This window comes from Coloeus monedula (genome assembly GCF_965178545.1).
Source record: "Coloeus monedula genome assembly, chromosome: 23".
Lineage (NCBI taxonomy): Eukaryota > Metazoa > Chordata > Aves > Passeriformes > Corvidae > Coloeus > Coloeus monedula.
This window is the reverse complement of record NC_138803.1, coordinates 4,354,124-4,375,078: the sequence shown is the minus strand read 5'-3', so window position 1 is coordinate 4,375,078 and position 20,955 is coordinate 4,354,124. Positions and strand designations below refer to the sequence as shown.

Here is a 20,955-nt window from a genome sequence, read left to right as displayed (position 1 = left end):
CCATGCGGATCCTTAGCTGAGCTTCATCCCCCGCCCCCTCCTCCTCCTCCTCCTCCTCGTCTTCCTCCTCCCTCCCTGCCCGGCTCCCTTCCTGCCCGGCACATGTAAAAGTTGTGCGTGGAGCTCCGCTCCCGTCCCGCTCCCGGTGCTGCTCCCGGGGCAGGAGCCGGGCTGGGATCGTCCCCCCGCGGAGCAGAGACCCCTCCGCCCCCCCGGAGCAGGGACCCCCCGGCTCCGCTCGCCCATGCTGGATTTCGGCCCGGGAAGGTGACTGCAGGAGGAAGCGGCGCCGCGCCGGGTCAGGGTAACCATGAATGAGATGTCGAGTTTCCTGCACATCGGGGACATCGTCTCCCTGTACGCCGAGGGCTCCGTCAATGGCTTCATCAGCACCTTGGGGTGAGCGAGGGGCTCCCGGGGCCGCCCGACGCTGATTCCGGGATGGACGGGACGGGATGGGGGTGCTGAGCCGGAGCGTGGTGGGAAAAGGAGCCAGGAAGCTCCGGGTGCTGCAGCAGCGATGGGGAGCGGTGCCGGGCAGGGGGACAGGGTGCCCCCGGGCTCGTCCCCGGGCTCGCCCCCGGCTCCAGCTGCTGTCAGGGGCAGGATGTGGCCCAGGAGGGACCCTCAGCCCTCCTTCCCCTGGCCAGAAGCCGCTTGCCCCCGTTTAGGGACTGGGGGGGATGAAATGGGTTTAAGCAGCGTGAGGGGTCGGTGGGATGAGGAGGGGGATGTGCGAGGGCGGCCGCTCGGGCAGGCGGGACCCTTCCTGGGCACGGGGTCATTGTGTGCTCCCAGCCCTGTCCAGTGTGGCTGGAGGCTGCCTGGACAGGCAGTGGTGGCTCTCGCTGTCCCCCTCAATGTCCCACACACCCGGTGGTCAGAGGGAATCGCCGCAGGGTCACCAAGCCGGGCTGCCCGTGGCTACCAAGTGCTGCCTGGGGCTGGGGGACAGGGCAGTGCCAGCTGCGGGCAGAGGCAGCTCCCTGGATGTGGCAGCAGGGCCCAGGGGATCTCTGCCCAACCTGGAGTGGAGACCTTGGGGACGTGTCCCGTGTCACTCCTATCCCGTGTCACTCCTGTGTCCGTGCAAGCCAACGGTGCTGCTGGGGCAGCCCCTGGGCACAGCCAGGCCAGAGATGCCCCTCTGCATCCACCGGCCTGCTCCCACCGGGAATGTTTGCCCGGTGGCACAGGGACAGCGTGGGGAGGGCTCCGACAGGGCCGCCCTGGGGCACGGGTGGGTTTTTCCTTACCCTGACTCAGGACCCCAAAGCGTGCCCGCAGCCCCGGCGGGGGGGACGCGGAGCTGTGCCAGCGCTCCTGCCCCACGCTGCTGCGTGTAGGAGAGGCTGAGCTCAGGCAGGAATGCTGACTTGGATGGGATTCCTGGGGCAGGAGCTGCCCGGCTCTATAATCTGCGCTGAATGCACTTGCTCCCACATGCCCCTGCCGCAGCAGAGCCGCACATACCTGCGCCCACACGTGTCCCTCACCCACCGCCGGGCACGTGTGGCCCCTGGGCTGGTGCCCACCGGGGCTCCCTCCACCTGGCCGCCCAGAAATGCGGTGCAGCAGGGTGCAGAAGTGCCCAGAATCCCCGCGTGTGCAGCCACAGCGCCGGGCAGCAGATCCTGCAGGTGCAGCCTGGCCGTGCCAGCCCTTCCTGCACCCCTCGGGGGCATCCCCATGGGTGGTTTGGAGAGGTCTCCTTGGAGCTGCCCCAGTGCCAGAGCTGTCCCCAGGCAGGGGATGCTGAGCACTGCTCCAGCCTCTTGGAAACGGGGTCTGGAGGAGGCTCCGCAGGGAGCCAGCACTGGTTGGTGCCCCCGGAGCACGTCCCAGTGGCTCGGTAAGAAATATGTGGATTTTTCGGAGCTCTGATCCCTTTGCAGCTCTGGTCCTTTTTTGCCAGGTGTTTTTCCAGACTTCCTCAGAAGCACCTGAAGAGCAGAACTTGCTTGGAGATCCGCTTCTCCCCAGTCCCAGCACAGCCTCTGCTGGGCAGCCCCGCTTTCCCAGGATTCTGCTTCCCGCAGGTTCTTCCCCCCCCCCAAAAAAAAAAAAAAAAAAAAAATTAAAATTGTTTTCCCTGGTGCCCTGCGACCCGGGAGACCCAACCACACCTTAAATCACTCCTGCGATAAGGGACCAGGTGACTCACCGAGAGTGCTCCTCCTGCCACAGGGACCTTATTTAGCTCATTTGCAAGGCAAACAGCTCTGCCAGCCCACGCGGGCGCCCTGCGGAAGCGCTCCTGACATCCTTCCTTGTGGAGGGGCTGGCTCTGGGCTGTGGGATCGCCTGGGGTCTGCAGTGGGATCCTCTCTTTATGGGGTGACGCGGAATGTCCCCACGTGCTGGTCACCAGTGTCACGTTAAGGGTGGCTGCTGTGACATCGCTGTGCCAGCGCCCTGTGGAGCAGCCCCGGGGGTCTCCGGCGTGTGGGGTGAAGGTGAGGGGAGCCCTGCAGCCCCCACCTGAGGCTCCTCTGCTCCCAGCCCCCCGAATCTCTCTGTCGGGGCTCCCAGGCACAAACCCTCCCTTTCACCCCCTCTCTGCTGTGGGTGTTGTCTCGTGAGCAGGAAAAACTTCCCGGGAGGAGCGTGGGGCTGAGGCTGGGCTAGGTGGGAATGCCGAGCCAAGAGACCCAAACCAGCTGAAATGTTTGAATCAGCCCAAAAAAGCGCCCTGGGAAGGGAGAGCGGGGCTGAGGGCTGGTCACAGTGGCCTGGGGGTGACCCTTGGGGGGCTGGGGCACATGGTGGGTGTGTTGGAGTGGCCAGAAGTGGTTCTGGGGACACGGGCTGCCCTATCCCTATCCCTGCCAGGCTCCCAGGACCCTTCAGAGGCTCAGAAGTGGCTCTCGCAGAGGGGAAGGGTCGGTGACAAACCCAGCTGGGGGCCAGGCGGCTGTTTCAGGTGAAATGACACCTGGGCCTGTGGTTGCAGGTGGATTTTGGGGTGGAGCAGCCCGGGGAGATGCAGTTGGTTAAAGGGTAACTCCAGCTCTGCCGGGTCAGGATGAACCCGTCCCTGCCGGGTGGGAGGAGAAGGAGGAGGAGTCCGAGCCCTCCTGGCACCGGCACAGCACCAAAAAGCTGCATTTTTGTGGCTGCCCTGCTCATTTTATTCTTTTTCTTCCCTGGGGCAGTGCCCACCCTGCAGCCTGCGGGTGCCAGAGGGGCTGACCTGGCCCCACGGCCAACGACGAGCTCTCATCATCCTCCTCTTCCTCCTCCCCCTCCTTTTCCTCACCTCCTGGGATTGCTGGGCTTGGTACCGGGGTTCTCCTGGCTCTGTAGGGTTTCCCTTCTCCCAGACCCCTCCTTCCCCGGGCCCCTCTGAACCCCGGCGTGCCCGAGCTCCCCTTGGCATCGCCTGTGCCACACCTGGGGAAGGTTTTTCCCCAGCCCAGCGGGCTCCAGCTCGGCGCCGTTCCCGGGGAGGGCTCGGAAGGGTCCGGCTGCCCTGGATTCTGCAGCGCTGGACGAGCTGCTTCTCCCCTGACCTCGGGGAAGGCTCTGCCTCGCACGAGGCCAAGCGCGCTGGCCCCGGGCCAGGGAATCACTTTGTGCTCGGGATTTGGAAGCATCAGGAAGTCCCGCTGGAAGCGCGGCGAGGACTCCGGGGCTAAGAGCCGGCCAAGATGCTCGCCCGCGCCTTGAGGGGCTCCTCAGTGCCGGATCCCGCCCCTCCTGCTCCCGGGGTGGGGGAATTTGGAATGGCCAAATGCCATTCCATGGGCGCATCCCGCCTCGTGCCTCGCTCAGGATCCTTCTCCCGGTGCTTGCACGTCTCCAGTCCCGTTTTCCCCTTTAAAGGCGCCCTCGCACATCCCCGCTGCTCTCTTAGGGAGCTTCCCTCGCCCATCCCACCGCGGGAATGCCGGTTATTAGCGGGAGCGTGTCCCAGCCCCAGCGGCCTCCCAGGTGACTCATGTCCACCCTGTCAGAATCCCTTTTATTTATTATTATTATTTTCAGCATTTTTTTTAACTGAGGAATGCTCGCCCGGAGTATCAGTTTAACAAAATGAACACTTCGCATTCCTGCCGAGCGCATAATCCTGGGATTAAAGATGCTGAAACTGCCTTGAGATCGTTAACTAATTAAGACTTCCAGGCTGGCAGGTCACTGTCTCTAATCCTGCCCGGTGGAGCAGCGGTGCCGGGCACGGGGCAGTGCCACAGCAGGGCCGGCTGGGGCGGGGAGGCTCCCGTGCTGTTTTCTTCAGTGCTGAAAATAAACCAGGCAGGTCGGGCACTTCCTCAGAGACCTCCAGCCGTGAGAGTGGAGGATTTGGGGGGTTTAAAGTGCACCGATGAATCGAGCCCTTCTGCCTCCATGGGCACTGATGGGAGCTGGGGATGTGCTGAGGGTCAGAGCTGCACTCCCTGAGCCCCACCCGTGGATTGGTGTCCTCAGGCCTCGGTGGTTTTTGCTCCCAGGCACATCCCAGGGGTTGTTTTGCCCTGTCTCCCATCAAAATAACAGAAGAGAAACCAAAACTGCCCCCGAGTGACACCGGGGCTGGGCTGGGGCTTTGCATGTCCCCTGTGGTGCAGCCGCTCTGGTTTTTCCCCTTTTCCTCTCTCTCTGCCCTCCCAAGGCTCCGTGCCCTGCAGGGATCTGGAAATGTGCCTGGCTCCTTCCCTGCTGTCATGACCCATGGAAAAGCTGTTTGGACAGCCCCAAACCCCCTGTGCTGCTGCCCACAGGCCTTTGCAAAGCCGGGGCAGCCCTGTCTGGCCACAGCTTGTGGCTTTGGGGTTTTTCCAACTTTCCAGGTCTTTGCTAATTGTTTTGAAGCTTCTGCTGCCACCAGGCAAATTGCTGTTCTCTCTTTATGTGAAATCCGAGGCTGATCTCCGGGCCCCAGGGAGCTGTGAGGAGCACATGGGTGTCAGAGCCCGGTGCCAGCCCACGCCTCCACGCCAAGGACACGGCAGCACCGGGGTCCCCATCCATCAGCACCGAGGCCAAATTCCTCTCTGCGAGTGAAAGGAATTCTCCCCTCCTCCAGAGAGCGGCTGGGCTGAGGGAAGGAGGCCGGGTCTGCAAGTGGGATGGATCTGCCTGGTTTTGAGCCCTTTGCAGAGCAGCGCATCCATCTCCAGTGATTTTCGGGTTGTTCTGTTTGCTGGGGACACCGAGAGTCCCTTGGGGGCGGAGGGGACAGCGCAGGCTCTGCTTTGTCTTTGCTGCATCTGGCTCCAGGCTGCTCCTGGGACAGAGCTGTCCCACGATGGATTCTCCCTCCGGGAGAGCGCTGCAGGCGCATTCCTGCATCCTCTCACACGCTCCGCAGGTGGGGACACGCTTCCCTCTCGCTCTCCAGAGCAGGAGCAGAGTTTCTACTGCTGCTCCAGCTTCCCGGGGCTGGGGAAAGCGGGCGAGCGGGTACAGCCTGTCTTGCTGGAGCACCCAGTTCCCTCAGGAGCCTCACACGGAGCTCCGGGTGCCCCAGCACAGGGAGCCCCTCGGGTCACGCTCACCCCTCTGCGCTTTCGGCAGATCCCTCTGCCGGGTTCTGCTTGGCTGTTCTCAGTAACTCTGGAAAGAAACATCCCATCTATCCCCAGATCAGCCCCCAGCACCCGAGGCCAAGCCCGTGGGATTTTGCTCAACGCTGGGAAAGCAGAGGTGGGCAGGGAGGAGACAGAGCCGTGATCCGATGGGCAGAGCCTGCAGCTCTGATCAGATAATAATTAATAACCGGGTTTGGGGGGCCCTGCCACCTCCATCCGCAGCACCTGCACCCTCTGTGTCCCGGCGGGAAGAGTTCCCAGGCAGAGAAGGAAAACCAGGGAATGGAAGCTGAACTCATCCTGGTTTTGCTGGGTTAAGGGTGCAGTAACAGCACTGTGTGCCAGGAGGGAACGGGGCTCAGCCGGGAGCTGGGCAGGGCAGGGGCCCCTCTGGCACCAGTCACCGAGCAAAGGGCCCGGAGGGATTGCCACGAACCTTCCCTGGTCCTTCACTGCTGCACCAGCCCCATGTGCCTGAGGGAGAGGGATGGAAAACACACAGGGAAGCAGCGGGAAACGAGGGAAGGTGTGTTCGGCTCCCAAAAAATATTTATGGGTGGGAAACAGGTGGGAAACAGGAGGCGCAGCTTTGGATTTGTCACTCTGGGCCAGTGGCCACTCTGCCACTCAGCCCCGCTGCCATCCTGCTGTTCCTGACCCTGCTGCCGCTTTTTGTCCCCCTCAGGCTGGTGGACGATCGGTGCGTGGTGGAGCCGGCGGCCGGAGACCTGGACAACCCCCCCAAGAAGTTCCGAGGTGAGACTGGGGCAGCTCCGTCACTCCGTGAGCGGCATCGGGGCCAGTCCTGGCCCTGAGCATCCACACCAGCGCTGGGAAGGGGAATTGCAGCTCCCACTGCACCCACCTGGGAAGTGCTGGCTGGTTCCTGACTGCCCCCTGTGCTCAGGGTGCTCCACACTCAGGGAAGGGCCCTATCCCGGCTGGATTTGAGTGCCTGGATCACACAGCCAGGAGCAGAGACCTGGGAAATCTCCCCAAAGCCGTGACTGTGGTGTTGTATTTGGGGTTGCTTTAGGGCAGCTGTTCCTTCTATCCCCCCGTTGCCGTTTTATGTCTTTTTTAAAATAAGTCTTTTTAAATATCGGCTCCCCACTCTGCCTTGTGCCCCCAGCTTTTCCTCAGGGCAGCTTTAACAGCACCCATCCCCCTGGGCACCCTCCTTCCCTCCCACACACCCCAAAACGTCTCAAGACATCATTTTTTCCACTCTCTCAGGATCCCACCAAGCAGTGACCTGGCTCTCCATGGAAGTTATCGCCACTAATTTATTCACGAGTCTAATTAACCACCCATCCAGCATCTCCAGCATCCCCCAGCCCCGTGAATCCCAGCGAGCCCCATCCCATTCCCACGCTTCCACCTGGGGCTGAACGTGCAGCAGCCACCCCGTCCCCTGCCCGGCCGTGCGCCGGTGTTGAATCTCTTTTCCAGACTCAGGTTTTTCGGCTCAGCCCGGCTCGCTGCACTCCCTATCAGGATATCCAGCTGTTTGTTCTAATGGCCGGAAAGGTAGAGCTCTCCCTGCTCGATAGCCATCGCCTGCGGCGAGGGGGAAACAACGGGCTGGGGCTGTTCCCTGCGGCACCGGCGAGAGGCTGCAAGGGATTTTCATGCGCTGTCGCCGTCCCCACATCCTGTGGCCGGACCCTGCCCTATCCTGAGCCGCACACGGGTCGTGCCGGGGCTTCCCGCTGGGAAAACAGGACCCTCCTGCCGAGGTCAGCTCCGAACGGCTCTTTGGAAATGCCAGAACCCACCTGGGAGCTGTTCCTGTCCGCGGCTCCTCGGAGAGACGCTCGACACCTCTCAGTTATTTGCTTTTTTTCGTTTGTTTTTGCGGTTTCTCCCCTCGCCCAGGCTCTTCCCAGCCCAGTTCAGGCATGTCAGGAAAAGCAAATCCGGTGCTTCCACCCTCCCAGGCAAGGGAGCAGTGGGACCCTCAGCTCTGCCGCTGTCCCCAGTGTCCCCAGTGCCCTCAGTGCCCTGCTGCCCCAGTTCCCTGAACGATTCGCCTGGAGATTTTGCCCCCCAGGCCTCTCTGGGTGTGAAGTTTTGCCCCCCAGCCCACTCTGGGTCCTGGCAGGTCAGCCCCACATCACCCTCCGAGCTCCTCGTGCCGGGCAGCGCTGGCACAGGAGCTTCCTTCACCTTCCCTCTTTTCCAGCCCCCAAATCCATCTTCCAGAAATCCATCCATGCTTTGGCCCAGATGCCAAAATCTCCGGCTCCCAACACAAGCTGTGCTGGAGATTTTCCACGCACAACCCCCGCCGTGCCTCAGTTTCCCTCCTGGCCAAACCGAGCTCAGCACTGAGCCTGGCCTTGGACTCGCAGCCATTTCGGAGTGGCTGTGCCGGGTTTTTTACTTCCCCCCTGGTTCCTGCTCCCCACCAGCGCCTTTTGCAGCAGTTCCCACTAATTAGCAATTTAATGGAGACGGCTCCCGGAGCTCGGGGCGGGGGGTGCGGGCAGCCGGGCACGGCAGCTCCGCTGCCCCGGCCCCGCGGGCGGCTCCGGCTGCCTGGCACGGGATGTGCCACTGGCAAACAGGGCTGGGAAGCGAAATGTGAAACCTGGCGCGGCCCCAGCGGCCCCAGCCGGTGAGAACCGCGCTCGGCGCTGCCCCAGCGGCACTCCCAGGTAAATAAATACGCACTCGCCAGCGCCTCGGGCCCGCGGCCAGCCAGGGAAGGGACTTTTTTTTTTTTTTTAATTTTCTTTTTTGTGTCTGAACTTTGTGGGCTGCTATTTCAGGCATAATTAGGGCGATTCAGGCTGCAGAGCCCTTCCTGCCCTCGCCCCGCGCAGCCTCTAGCCCGGGAAGGGGGTTGGGAGATGTGAGGGCCTCGTTGTCTCCGGACATCTGCTCTCCTGCTTCGGTTCCCGAAGCCTGGCCATGGATGTCTGCACTTCCCGCCCACCATCCTGGGGGAAAACAGGCGAATGGGGGCAATCTGCAGCGCAGGGAAAGTTTGGAGGAGCTGCGATGCATCTTGTGCATCCTTTCGGGTTTGAAATAGAACTGCTGACACAGAGATTGCGGGAGCGAGCGCTCGGAGCATCCAGCGCTGGTGATCCAGGTCACGGAGGGATGGACGTGCGTGTCCCGATGGCACAGCCACCCCAGGGTCCTTCCACAGCCTCTGCAGGCTCAGGGTGTCCCGTGGGTGACAAGGGATGTGGAGGTGGCTGCTCGTGTCCCAACCTCCCTCCCTCCCTCCCGGCCAGGATCCTCTCCTCCTTTGGTGCAGCTGGGCTCCGTCAGGGCTCCTTCTCCCCCCTGAAGCTTTCCTTCCCAAACAGCACAGCCATTTCCGATGGGAACACTTCTAATCACGAGTCCAAGAAGTGGAGTAATTCCTGGACTCATTATTTATCCTGATTTAAAGCCGATCCAGCAGCCAGCACACGGCGACGTGACCTCCACCAGTCCCCGCTGTGTGTCCCTCGTCCAGTCCAGGAGTGTCCCTGTTCCTTGGTGACATTGACCCTGCTGGGGACACCCTGGTGGCCACTGCAGCCTCACCAGGCTCTGCTCTGCTCTGTTCCCAGATTGCCTCTTCAAAGTGTGTCCCATGAACCGCTACTCTGCCCAGAAGCAGTACTGGAAGGCCAAGCAAACCAAGCAGGACAAGGACAAGATTGCGGACGTGGTGCTGCTGCAGAAGCTCCAGGTGAGCAGGAGCGAAGGATCCAGAGTGGGCAGTGCCCACGAGCTGAGTGGGTGATGGCATCCAGACCTCTGGTGATGCTGGTTTGGGATGAGAAGGGATTCCCAGCTGGGTTTGGGATGAGAAGGGATTCCCAGCTGGGCTTTCCCCCTCGTCCCCTCCCCAGCCATTGCTGTGTCACCCTCCTGATGCTCCTTGTGCAGAGGTGCTGTGGCAGAGGAGCTCTATGAGCACAGCCCTGCACCCTTCAGCACCCCAGGGCACCCTTCAGCACCCCAGAATATCCCTCAGCACCTCAAGGCACCCCTCAGCACCCTGGGACACTCCATGCAGGAGGGAGCTCTGCTTCCAGGACATGCTCCAAAGGGCTGGGGAAGGGAGAGACTCCCGTTGGCTTCCCCGAGGTTTGGCCAGGGCCCACGTCAAACATTACACAACGGCCTCAGGCAGCTGGCGAGGCCCCGCCGATGATTCATAAAACCGAAGCTGGGGAGAGATTCACTAAATCATCTCATCGGGCCTCCAGCCCAGCCCCGGCCCCACCATCCCCAGCTCTGCCTCAGCCAGGAGGGGTTCAGCAGTGCCAGGACAGGGTGTCCTGCCCTGGAGGTGCCAGGTCAGGCTCAGTGCCCCCTGCCATGTCCAGCCCTGCGCGGTCACTGGCACACAGAGCCCCCATTTTCCTGCTCCCGTTAGCCCGGGGTTGTAACATCACAGCTGTCCTGGCCTCGAGTGGGCCCAGAGGCTCATTTCTGAGCCTGATTGATTGCACCCTGCTCACGGCTTGTCCTAAAGAGGTTCTGCTGTTTCCTCGCTCCTTTCTGCCGCTCCTGGTGTTTCCCTGCCTGGCTGGAGCTGGGGCAGGAGAGAGCTCAGCCCAGCCCAGCCAAGCTCTGCAAGCACCGGGCTCCAGCCTGCCGCTTATCAGGGAGGCTGATAAACAGGCTGAGAGCATCTCCCAGCCCACGGAGATGATTTCCTGAGGCAGGAGCAGCCAGGTCTGGAGCGGACCAGCCCTGCCTGCGATGCCCACGGTCACCTTTCCGAGCTCATGCTCCTCTCTGCTGTGTTTCAGTAGGTTTAAACTCTGTGTTTTCTTGGCCCAAAGCAGTTCAGATGGGTTGTGGGGGCTTTCCTGCCCCTCTGCTGATGTCTCCCAGTCCTCCCTGCCCCCTGATCCCCCGTGGGCATCCCTGACACCTCATCCCAGGGCTTGGGGACAGACCCCACCTCACCCGACCCCAGGGACAGTGTGGGAACATCAGCCCTGGGAACTCGCGTGCCTGGGGCAGCCGGTTCCCCCTGCCAGCCCCGCTGGCTGGTGGCAAGGGAGGTGCTCAGATCAGGAGGGAGATTTGGGACATCCCGTGGTGCCGGATCTCCCATCAGAGCCGTGTTGCTCCATGGGGTTGTTGTTAAACTCCCAGAGCAGTGCAGGATTTGTTGGCAGCAGCTTTGTTTCCCTGATGGCAGCAGCCACCACTGCAGGGTGGTGAGGGTGTCTCCAGGTGACACCCAGAGCTCTGTGAGGATGGAGGGCCACCTTGGGTGGCACCCAGAGCTCTGAGGATGGAGGGCCACCTTGGGTGGCACCCAGAGCTCTGTGGGGATGGAAGGGTGACCCCAAGTGGCACCCAGAGCTCTGTGGGGACACGTACCAGGCACATTCAGAGCCCTCGCCCACTCGGGCACTCAGGACCTGCTGCCCCATGCTCCCTCACAGTGCCCAGCCGTGATCCCAGATGTTTCCCAGCTCCTCTGCCCTCAGGTGAAAGGGGTGAGAGCAGGGTGGGGAAGGGCAGATGCTGTCCCAGCTCCATCCCTTGACATTCCCCATCCCAGCTGCGGGGGAGCCCTGGGCTGGAGCTGCCCGGGCTGTGCCCAGCCTGGCGCCAGAGCTGTCGGCGCTCCCTCGCCATTCCCAGATTTGCTGAGGGAGCAAGTTCCTGCCTCGCTCCGCATGTGTCAACATCCCATTGCTGCTCCCACTGCCAGAGCCAGCGCATGGAAAATGTCTCTGTGGTTTTTGGAGAGGGGCTGCTGAGCCATTCACTGCTGGGGACCCATCCTGACACATCCGTGGCAGCAGGTCTGGACCTGCTCCATCTCTGGGCATGGCACCGCTGCCACGGTGCCTTTGGCTGCTTGGTTTTGGTGCTGCCAAGAGTTCCCTGTCCCCACAGCCCCGAGTGTGGGTGCTTCACCCCACTCCCCAGCCTGTGCCCGCCATCCTTGTTCAGTGTTGTCCCAAAACCTGCTGTCCTGGGGGAATTTTGGTGCCGTTTTGTCCCTGTCCTAATTTTTAAAGTCCTCAATTTAAAGCCCTCATGGACTTCCTTGGGCTGGTTGTGGCCCTGGGCTGAGCTCTTGGATGCTCCATGATGTGGCCCTGGGGACAGAGAGATGCTCACCCTGCATCCCAGCCCATCCCATCCTTCCCAAAGCCAAGGCTGTGAGTGACCCTGCTGGGATTTGCTCCCGGGGAGGGAGGAGGGTGCTGCCACACTCAGCATTTCTCCTTTTGGAGCAGCATGCGGCCCAGATGGAGCAGAAGCAGAACGAGACGGAGAACAAGAAGGTGCACGGGGACGTGGTGAAGTACGGGAGCGTCATCCAGGTACAGGGGGAGCATGGATCCAGCATGGATCCAGCACATCTGGGAAGGGGCTGGAGGGATCTGGGGAGCCCTGGGGGGCTGGACTTTTCAGCTGTCCCACCCTCGACTCCTCCAGCTGCTGCACATGAAGAGCAACAAGTACCTGACGGTGAACAAGCGGCTGCCAGCGCTGCTGGAGAAAAACGCCATGCGGGTGACCCTGGATGCCACCGGCAACGAGGGCTCCTGGCTCTTCATCCAGCCCTTCTGGAAGCTCAGGAGCAACGGGGATAACGTGAGCGTGGGGCCCTACAGCCCCTGAAGGGGTGTGCAAAGAGCTCTGTGCCAGGGCTCGGCTCCCCACCGGGCAGCCGGTCTCATCCTCGCTCGCCCTTTTCCCATTTTGCTCCCCAGGTAGTCGTGGGAGACAAAGTCATCCTGAACCCCGTGAACGCCGGGCAGCCCCTGCATGCCAGCAACTACGAGCTGGCTGACAACGCTGGCTGCAAGGAGGTACAGGCGGGCTGGGCTGTTGTTTCTCCTTCGTTTTCCATTTTTTCCTTTGTCCCGGGATTGTGAGCACGCTCTCTTGCTCCGTAGGTGAACTCAGTCAATTGTAACACCAGCTGGAAAATCAACCTGTTCATGCAGTTCTGCGACCACATGGAGGAAGTGCTGAAAGGGGTAAGGAAGGAGGCTTGGCGGCATGGACCCGACGGGGGGGACAGGATGTGTGAGCAGCCACTCGCCTCTGTGACAAGGGCAGAAAAGAGGTCCTGCCTTGAGGGCCGTAATTCCTGGGAAAATTCACCACCTGGAGAACAGCGCAGTGAGGTGGAGTGGGATATTTTAGGATCTGCCGGCAGCAGGGAGCCAAGGGCACAAATTACACAAATTACCGTCTGCCTCGGGGTGTTAAATTGATGCTCGGGGACAACCCCTGGCCCACGCCGTGCCAGCAGTGGCTTCTTGTGCGGGGACAATTGGCAGCTGCTCAGCCCTGCAGCAGGGTGGCTGTTGCCTGGGAAAGGAACTTTCCCTGCCGAGCTATTGTTCGGGGCCGAGGTCCTCCAGGAAGCAGCTGGGTGGATATGGATTGTCAGGATCTTGCAGACCTTCGTCCCCAGGCGCTGTGCTTATCCCAGCTTCCCACATCCCCCTTCCCAGGGTGTTAATGCTTTAAACACGTTGGGGAGCAGAGCCTCTGCCTGCTCCAGGGGTGTGAAGTGATGGATTCACATCCGTTTATCTCCTGGGGGTGGAAGCAGAGGAGTCACTGCGTGGATAATGGGAGCAGTGGCAGTGCAGGGTGTCCTTTGCCCCATCCCCTGGGCTCAGAGGAGCATTTGTGCTGCCTGGGGCAGCTTTTAGCAGAGCTCAGGGAGGTTGGATGGGAAGAACTGACAGTGCCCTGTGGTCCGCAGGGTCCCACAGTCCTGCCATGCAGCTGGGAGCTGTGTCCAGCAGGAATCCCATCCCCTTTACAGCGTGAGGGGTCACAAGAGGCGATGCATTGCCTTGCAGGAGAGCCATGGAGAAATTTCTCCACTGATTGAGTGGTTAAACATGGGAACAGCTCCTCAGGACAGTCACCATCCCTGGAAGTGTTCAAAACGAGTAGGCAGACATGACACTTCAGGATATGGTTTAGCGGGCATGGCGGTGAAAGGTTGGTCTTAATGGAGTCTTGGAGCTGAAAGATTTAATGATTCTTTGTCTCTCACTGCCGTGTCCCGGTGCAGGGGGATGTGGTGAGGCTGTTCCACGCCGAGCAGGAGAAGTTCCTCACCTGTGACGAGTACAAGGGCAAGCTGCACGTCTTCCTCCGCACCACCCTGCGCCAGTCGGCCACCTCGGCCACCAGCTCCAACGCCCTGTGGGAGGTGGAGGTGAGCGGGCAGGGGATGGACGGGGTGTTTGGGGACATCCCGGTCCCTCCTGAGCCGTGGCTGAGCTCTCCGCTGCCTCCCCCAGGTGGTTCACCATGACCCGTGCCGAGGGGGAGCCGGGCACTGGAATGGCTTGTACCGCTTCAAGCACCTCGCCACGGGCAACTACCTGGCAGCAGAGGTAAGGGGATGGCAGAGGGGTGTGGGAATGTGCTCTGGGTGTGTGCCACCCCTTGCAAAGACAGTGCCCACCTTGGGCTGGGAGTGGTGCCCAGCTTGCTCTGGTCCCCTCCAGTTTGTTCTGGGAACCCCTGCGACTCCTCCTCGCTCGCAGGAAACATCAACTCCTGAATCTCGTCATCACTGACCTGGTTTAGGGCCAAACTTTCCCCCCTGAAATCGCCCAGTGGAGGGGTTCACTTGCCCGGATGGCTGGGTTTGGCTCCTTTTCTGGCCCAGGGGGACAGGAGGGGGTGGCTGGGGTGTTTCTGAGCTCACCCCATGCCAAAGGACCTACTGGAAGTTGGAAGTGGGACGTGACTCATCCTGCTGGCCTTGCCTGGGACGGGGTGGGGGCAAAACCTGGCTCTGGAGGCACCACCTGCTGGGTTTTTCTGCTCCCATTTAAGGCCAGCTCGAGGCCTCCTGACGGAGGCGTGAAGGAGTTGCTGCAGTCAGATCGTGGGGTGCGTTTGGCACTGCCAGGACCAAGGGCTGTGCTCTGCTGCCAGGGCAGCAGGGACACCCCAGAGATGCTCCCCCAGCTGGAGAAGACACCCAAGGGCAGCCCCCAGGGCCCTTCCATCACTGCGGGATGGAAAACAGCAAATGTTGGGGCAAATATTGGGGCTCTGAATGGTTTTAAACCCAAAGACACTTGGTTGGCACCTGAAGAGGAAGGAAGGTCTCAGACTGAGCCCATCCTGGGCTGGTGCTGCTGCTCATTGGGAGCTCAGCCTGGAGCCTCCAGGGAGTTCTTGCTGCTGCCCAGAGCCCAGATCTGCTCCCCTGGGCTCCCCCATCCCACTCCCAGCGCTGGGGCACCGTGCACTGGGCACAGGTCACATCCTCCAGCCTCACCCAGGCAGGTTTCCTCTCTGTGACGTGTTCAGGGAAGGCAGGAATAGGGATCACACGCCATTCCCAGGGGTTTGGAGGGACCGAGCGGGAGGACTGACAGCTGCCTTTCATCTCCCTCTTTAACTTTTCAGGAGAACCCAAGTTATAAAGGAGACGTGGCTGAGCCCAAAGCAGCGCCCACGGTGAGCAGAACCGCTGCTGCCGCTGCCCCAAGCACGCCAGCTCTCAGCCAGGGCCTGAAAGCAGGGAAATGCCCCAAAGCAGAGCCCCCTGAGGGGGCTACAGCCGAGTTGGCCCCACTGTGCCAGCACAGCATCGCCACCCCGCACTTAGAGCAGCGTCCCTGTGTCCCACCTGTGAGAGGACCCTGCCAAAACCTCTCAGAGGGGTCCCAGTGCATGTTGGCTCCCCAGGCCAGGGGAGAATGCTCGGTAGATGAGAGTTGGATGTTCAGGGGGGGTTTTCTCTGCTGTTGGTGAGGTTTGGAGCAGGGAGGGCCTCGTAGCTCAGGTGCATCCACGCCGCTTGTGCTCTGCTCCTGCATCCTGGCACTGCGAGGCTCAGCCCCAGCACAGCTTCTGCTGCGTCCCCCCGATGCCGTGGGTGCAGGAGACCCCCGAGCCGGGCTCAGAGACCCCCTCCCCACCTTACAGGGGGGCAGCAGCCGCGCCAGCCGCAGGAACACCGGGGAGAAGATCAAGTACCGGCTGGTGGCTGTGCCCCACGGCAACGACATCGCCTCCCTCTTCGAGCTGGACCCCACCACGCTGCAGAAGACGGATTCCTTCGTCCCACGGTACAGCAGCGGGGTCGGGATGAGGAGGGGAGGCTGAGTGCTGGGGGAGGGGCAGTGCTGGCGTGTCCCCATGGGGGTCACTCTCCAGGACACTCTGTGGGGGTCACCTGCCAGGACATTGTGCTGTTGGCAGGAACTCCTACGTGAGGCTGCGGCACCTCTGCACCAACACCTGGATCCAGAGCACCAACGTGCCCATCGACATCGATGAGGAGAGGCCCATCCGCCTCATGGTACGGCCCCGCTCCCTCCTCCCTGCCTGGGCTGATTCCCTTTTCCCCAAGAGCTCTTAGGGTGCTCCTTCCCTGCCAGCTCCAGGGGACTGAAACATCCTGGATGATCCAAAGGGGTGGGTGGACACCAGCCTGGAGCCCACCCCAGTCAGCCAGAGGCCACCCCAGCCCCTCTGATGGGGACAAACTGGGTCACTGATGTCAGCGGGGTTGGTGGCAGATGGTGGGGACGTGGCTGACGTTGCCCTGTCTGTTGATGCTGCTTCACTGTTGCTTCCCAGCTGGGCACGTGCCCCACCAAAGAGGACAAAGAAGCTTTTGCCATCGTCTCCGTGCCCGTGTCCGAGATCCGGGACCTGGACTTTGCCAATGACGCCAGCTCCATGCTGGCCAATGTGGTGGAGAAGATGAACGAGGGTTTCCTCAGCCAGAACGACCGGAGGTAAAAGGCCCCTGGGAGACGGGGCTGTGCTGGGCTCCTCCGAGGGCTCCCCAGCAGGACGAGGCCCCAGCCTGGTGCTGGTGCCAGCGCTGCCCTTCCTTCCCTGCCCACAGCCCCAATCCACGCCTGCTTCTCTCAGGAGCCCGGCGAGGAAACCAGATAACAGCACAGCCCTGCTCCAGCCCCTCCTAGAAAAATATCTTAGAAAAGTATCCTAGGAAAATATCCGAGGGGCAGGGAGATGGCCCCACGATAGGCGCAGCCGCCTTAGTCACTGTATTATTTTTAGGTGGGTGGGTTCTTGGTGCTTCCTGAGCAAACACAGATCCCTGTGGGACAGAGCGAGCGGCGTCCGCCCTGCCAGCCTGGCCCACGCAGGTCCCATGGGGGTGACCATGCGGGCAGAGGCGTTAAATGCAAAGTCCCTGGTGTGAGCCACGACCAAAGCCCCCAGGCATTCACACTGGCACGTATAGGAGCCATAGGGGCTGCAGATCCAGCCACTGGCCTCCATTAGGGAGTGGAGAGTCAGCCAGCAGCTCCCCTGGCAGGTTTCTGAGGCGCTTTGGTCCCCAAAACCCACCAGCATCGCTGCAGGGACCCGAGTCTGGGTGGGTGAGCAGCCCCCAGCCCGCTCACCCCGCGTCCCTTCGCAGGTTCGTGATCCAGCTGCTGGAGGACTTGGTGTTTTTTGTCAGTGATGTCCCCAACAATGGCCAGAACGTGCTGGACATCGTGGTGACCAAGCCCAACCGGGAGCGGCAGAAGCTGATGCGGGAGCAGAACATCCTGAAGCAGGTGGGTGGCCCCGGGGCCCTGCATCTCAGCAGGGCTGGGACACATCCTGTGGAGATGTCCTGTCCTGCTCAGGGCCACTCTGGGGGCCAGAGGGATGGAAAACCCTATGAAGGAGGGTCTGGCCTCCAGTTCATGCCGTGGTGTCCAGCCATGCACGGGGGGATGGTGTGGAGCAGGACACAGCACTGACCTCTGCTCTTGGGCAGATCTTTGGGATCCTGAAGGCCCCCTTCAAGGACAAGGGCGGGGAAGGGCCCCTGGTGAGGCTGGAAGAGCTGTCGGACCAGAAGAACGCTCCCTACCAGTACATGTTCCGCCTGTGCTACCGCGTGCTCCGGCATTCCCAGGAGGATTACCGCAAGAACCAGGTGCCGGGGGGTGACTCCTCATCCCGCCACCGTGCTGGGGAGCCTTGGGGGGCTGCCACAGTCCCAGTGGGGCAGGGGGACATCGCTGACAGCCCCTCCCTGCCCGCTGCAGGAGCACATTGCCAAGCAGTTCGGAATGATGCAGTCGCAGATCGGCTACGACATCCTGGCCGAGGACACCATCACGGCCCTGCTGCACAACAACCGCAAGCTGCTGGAGAAGCACATCACCAAGACCGAGGTGGAGACCTTCGTCAGCCTGGTGCGCAAGAACCGCGAGCCACGGTGCGTGTGGGGTCTCTGCGGGGTGTGAGGGGAAAAAGGGAGCCCTGGGATCCCTCCCCTCACGGCAGAGCTGCCTCTCCCCGGCAGGTTTCTGGATTATCTCTCGGATCTCTGCGTGTCCAACCACATCGCCATCCCCGTCACCCAGGAGCTGATCTGCAAGTGCGTCCTGGACTCGAAGAACAGCGACATCCTCATCAAAACCGAGTGAGTGGCCAAGGGAGAGGTTTTTCACGTTGGGGTTTGTCATGGGTTGGATGTCAGGCAGCTACCAAAGCCTCTCACTCACTCACCTCCACAGCTGGGCAGAGGAGAGGAAATTTAATGAAGGGTTCATGGGCTGGGATAAGGACCAAGAGAGGTCCCTCATCAAATGCCATCATGGCCGAAACAGGCTCTAATTAGAGATATGAATTAAGTTTATTCCTACCTAAATCAGAGCAGGATAATGAGAAGTAAAATAAAACCCTTAAAAACACCTTCTCCCCACCCTACAACAAACCCTCTACAGGGTGGGCCTGGTCCCACTGCAGCCCTGTCACCCCTTGAGGTGCAGCCCCTCCATCCATGGGAGCATCTCCAGATTTGCCCTTTCCTGTCCCAGGCTGAGGCCGGTGAAGGAGATGTCCCAGACCCATGAGTACCTGAGCATCGAGTACTCGGAGGAGGAGGTCTGGCTCACCTGGACGGACAAGAACAATGACCACCACGAGAAAAGCATCCGGCAGCTGGCGCAGGAGGCCCGGGCTGGCAATGCCCACGACGAGAACGTCCTCAGCTACTACAGGTGATGCTCCTGTGGCACCTCCTCTGCAGGTGAGGCCGTGAGGGTTGCACGGCCTCACTCCCTCTCCCCCTCACCCCTGGGCAGGTACCAGCTGAAGCTCTTTGCCCGCATGTGCCTGGACCGCCAGTACCTGGCCATCAAGGAGATCTCCCAGCAGCTGGGGGTGGACCTGATCTTCCTGTGCATGGCAGATGAGATGCTGCCCTTCGACCTGCGCGCCTCCTTCTGCCACCTCATGCTGCACGTGCACGTGGACAGGGACCCCCAGGAGCTGGTGATGCCCGTGAAGTTTGCACGGCTCTGGACGGAGATCCCCACGGCCATCACCATCAAAGAGTGAGACACACTGGGGCTGGGGGTGGCTTTGAGGGGCAGGGCAGGACAGGGGATGGCAGATACCGTGGCAGGGGAGCGTTTGTGGAGTGACCTGGGAAGGTCTGAGGCGTCAGAAGGAAGTGGGTTCCATCTGTCACAGCACTGCTGCTGGTCACGGTGGCTCAGGAGCTGCCTGGGCAGCGCTCCTGCCAGCTGGGTGTGAGGACACTCGCTGTCCTCAGCTCACCCCGACGTGTGCCCCCTGCAGCTACGACTCCAACCTCAACGTCTCGCGCGACGACAAGAAGAACAAGTTTGCCAGCACCATGGAGTTCGTGGAGGACTATCTGAACAACGTGGTGAGCGAGGCCGTGCCCTTCGCCAACGAGGAGAAGAACAAGCTCACCTTCGAGGTGCGGGCACTGCCGGTGCCACCGGCACCTTGCAGGGTGTGACACAGCCTGGCTGCCCCTGCAATGTCCCTGTCTCCACTCTGGATTCTCCTGCTCAGCCCCGAGCAGGGCGAGGTCTGGAGCTGCTTTGTCCTTCCTCAGGTCGTCAGCCTTGCCCACAACCTCATCTACTTCGGCTTCTACAGCTTCAGTGAGTTGCTGCGCCTGACACGGACCCTGCTGGGCATCATCGACTGCGTCCAGAACCCCCAGCTGATGATGCAGGCAGTCTACAACGACGAGGTGACAGGTGAGTCCCTGGCCATGGCCAGGCAAGTGTTTCCCATGGTCTGCCCAGTGTTTCCCACAGTCTCCCCAGTGTTTCCCATGGTCTGCCCACTGCTTTCCAGTTTTGGTGGCAAGGAAACAGGACACTGGTTTGCTGACGTGGCTGGGTGTGCACCAGAACATGAGGTGGTTAGCCCTTGGCCATGCCAAAAGAAATGTTTGGTGCCTTCTGCTCATTCTCTGATTAAATCTACGGCATTTTCCAGTCCAAGCAGATCCTTCCTTGCTCCTCTGCCACCTTCCTCTCTACCCACACTAACTGTGGCTGCCTCTGCAGGGAAGAACGTGCGGAGGTCGATCCAGGGCGTGGGGCAGATGATGTCCACCATGGTGCTGAGCAGGAAACAGTCCATCTTCAGCCCCCCCAGCCTCAGCGCCGGCTCTGCCCCAGAGCAAGTGGACAGAGGGAGGAGCATTGAGAACGAGAACATTGTGGTGATGGAGACCAAGCTGAAGATCCTGGAGATCTTGCAGGTTGGAGCTGAAGGAGAGGTGGGATGGGGGTGTGTAATGTGATCTTCTGACGGGGGACACCTGGCATGAAGAGGGCACTCAGTCACTTCTGGTTTCTCCTTCCCTGCTGCTTCCAGTTCATCCTGAACGTGCGGCTGGACTACAGGATCTCCTACCTGCTCTCCGTCTTCAAGAAGGAGTTTGTGGAGGTTTACCCCATGCAGGACAGTGCAGCCGACGGGACAGCTCCCGCCTTCGACTCCACAAGTAACTCTCCCATTTTGCTCCTGGTTCACCCCCAGCTCAGCAAACCCCACGGGCTGGGAGGACACAGGGGACAGAGGCGACATCTCCAGCAGAGGTGGCATCTCCAGCAGCTGCTGCTGGCACAGGGTGCAGGGAGGGACGGAGTTTGTGTTTTGGTGGGATGAGGATGCTGGAAACAGGATCAGGGAGCTGGGTTGGTTCCTGTGGGTTCCTGCCAAGGCACAGGGTGGTGTTGTCCATCCTTTTCACTTCCTCCCCTCTCCCTGCAGCCGCAGCCATGAACCTGGACCGGATTGGGGAGCACGCCGAGGCCATGTTCGGTGTGGGGTGAGTCCCTGCCCCCCAGAGTTCCCCTGGCCATAGGGCCCTTCCCCTCCTGTCCATCCCTCCCAGGCTGGGAGCTGCAGGTGTTGAGGAGGAGGAAGCTCTAATGGCCACCACAGCCATCCCCGACAGCCCCTGAGCTTTGTGTTAACACCCAGCGCTTCCACCCCGCTGCAGGAAGTCGAGCAGCATGTTGGAGGTGGATGACGAGGGAGGGAGGATGTTCCTGCGGGTGCTGATCCACCTGACCATGCACGACTACCCCCCGCTCATCTCCGGCTCCCTGCAGCTCCTCTTCAAGCACTTCAGCCAGAGGCAGGAGGTCCTGCACACCTTCAAACAGGTGACACTGAGGGCACC

At 61.2% G+C, this 20,955-nt stretch overlaps 1 protein-coding gene across 1 annotated transcript in view; it reads left to right on the top strand.

Annotated features, from left to right (window-relative positions):
• Nucleotides 1-310: 310 nt before the first annotated feature.
• ITPR3 (inositol 1,4,5-trisphosphate receptor type 3) overlaps nt 311-20,955 on the top strand; it is a gene marked incomplete at its 5' end in the record, with an annotated part of 38,065 nt that continues 17,420 nt past the window's right edge. Inside the window, 25 exons of the mRNA XM_082295963.1 lie at nt 311-399; nt 6,217-6,287; nt 9,104-9,225; nt 11,753-11,839; nt 11,955-12,113; nt 12,233-12,331; nt 12,419-12,502; nt 13,561-13,707; nt 13,793-13,888; nt 14,919-14,969; nt 15,441-15,583; nt 15,717-15,816; nt 16,098-16,258; nt 16,915-17,056; nt 17,263-17,424; nt 17,537-17,709; nt 17,797-17,916; nt 18,314-18,496; nt 18,581-18,832; nt 19,080-19,224; nt 19,366-19,513; nt 19,829-20,025; nt 20,142-20,271; nt 20,541-20,598; nt 20,773-20,938. Of these exons, the coding sequence (XP_082152089.1) occupies nt 311-399; nt 6,217-6,287; nt 9,104-9,225; nt 11,753-11,839; nt 11,955-12,113; nt 12,233-12,331; nt 12,419-12,502; nt 13,561-13,707; nt 13,793-13,888; nt 14,919-14,969; nt 15,441-15,583; nt 15,717-15,816; nt 16,098-16,258; nt 16,915-17,056; nt 17,263-17,424; nt 17,537-17,709; nt 17,797-17,916; nt 18,314-18,496; nt 18,581-18,832; nt 19,080-19,224; nt 19,366-19,513; nt 19,829-20,025; nt 20,142-20,271; nt 20,541-20,598; nt 20,773-20,938 (3,285 nt within the window). The remainder of the gene's footprint in view (nt 400-6,216; nt 6,288-9,103; nt 9,226-11,752; nt 11,840-11,954; nt 12,114-12,232; nt 12,332-12,418; nt 12,503-13,560; nt 13,708-13,792; nt 13,889-14,918; nt 14,970-15,440; nt 15,584-15,716; nt 15,817-16,097; nt 16,259-16,914; nt 17,057-17,262; nt 17,425-17,536; nt 17,710-17,796; nt 17,917-18,313; nt 18,497-18,580; nt 18,833-19,079; nt 19,225-19,365; nt 19,514-19,828; nt 20,026-20,141; nt 20,272-20,540; nt 20,599-20,772; nt 20,939-20,955) is intronic.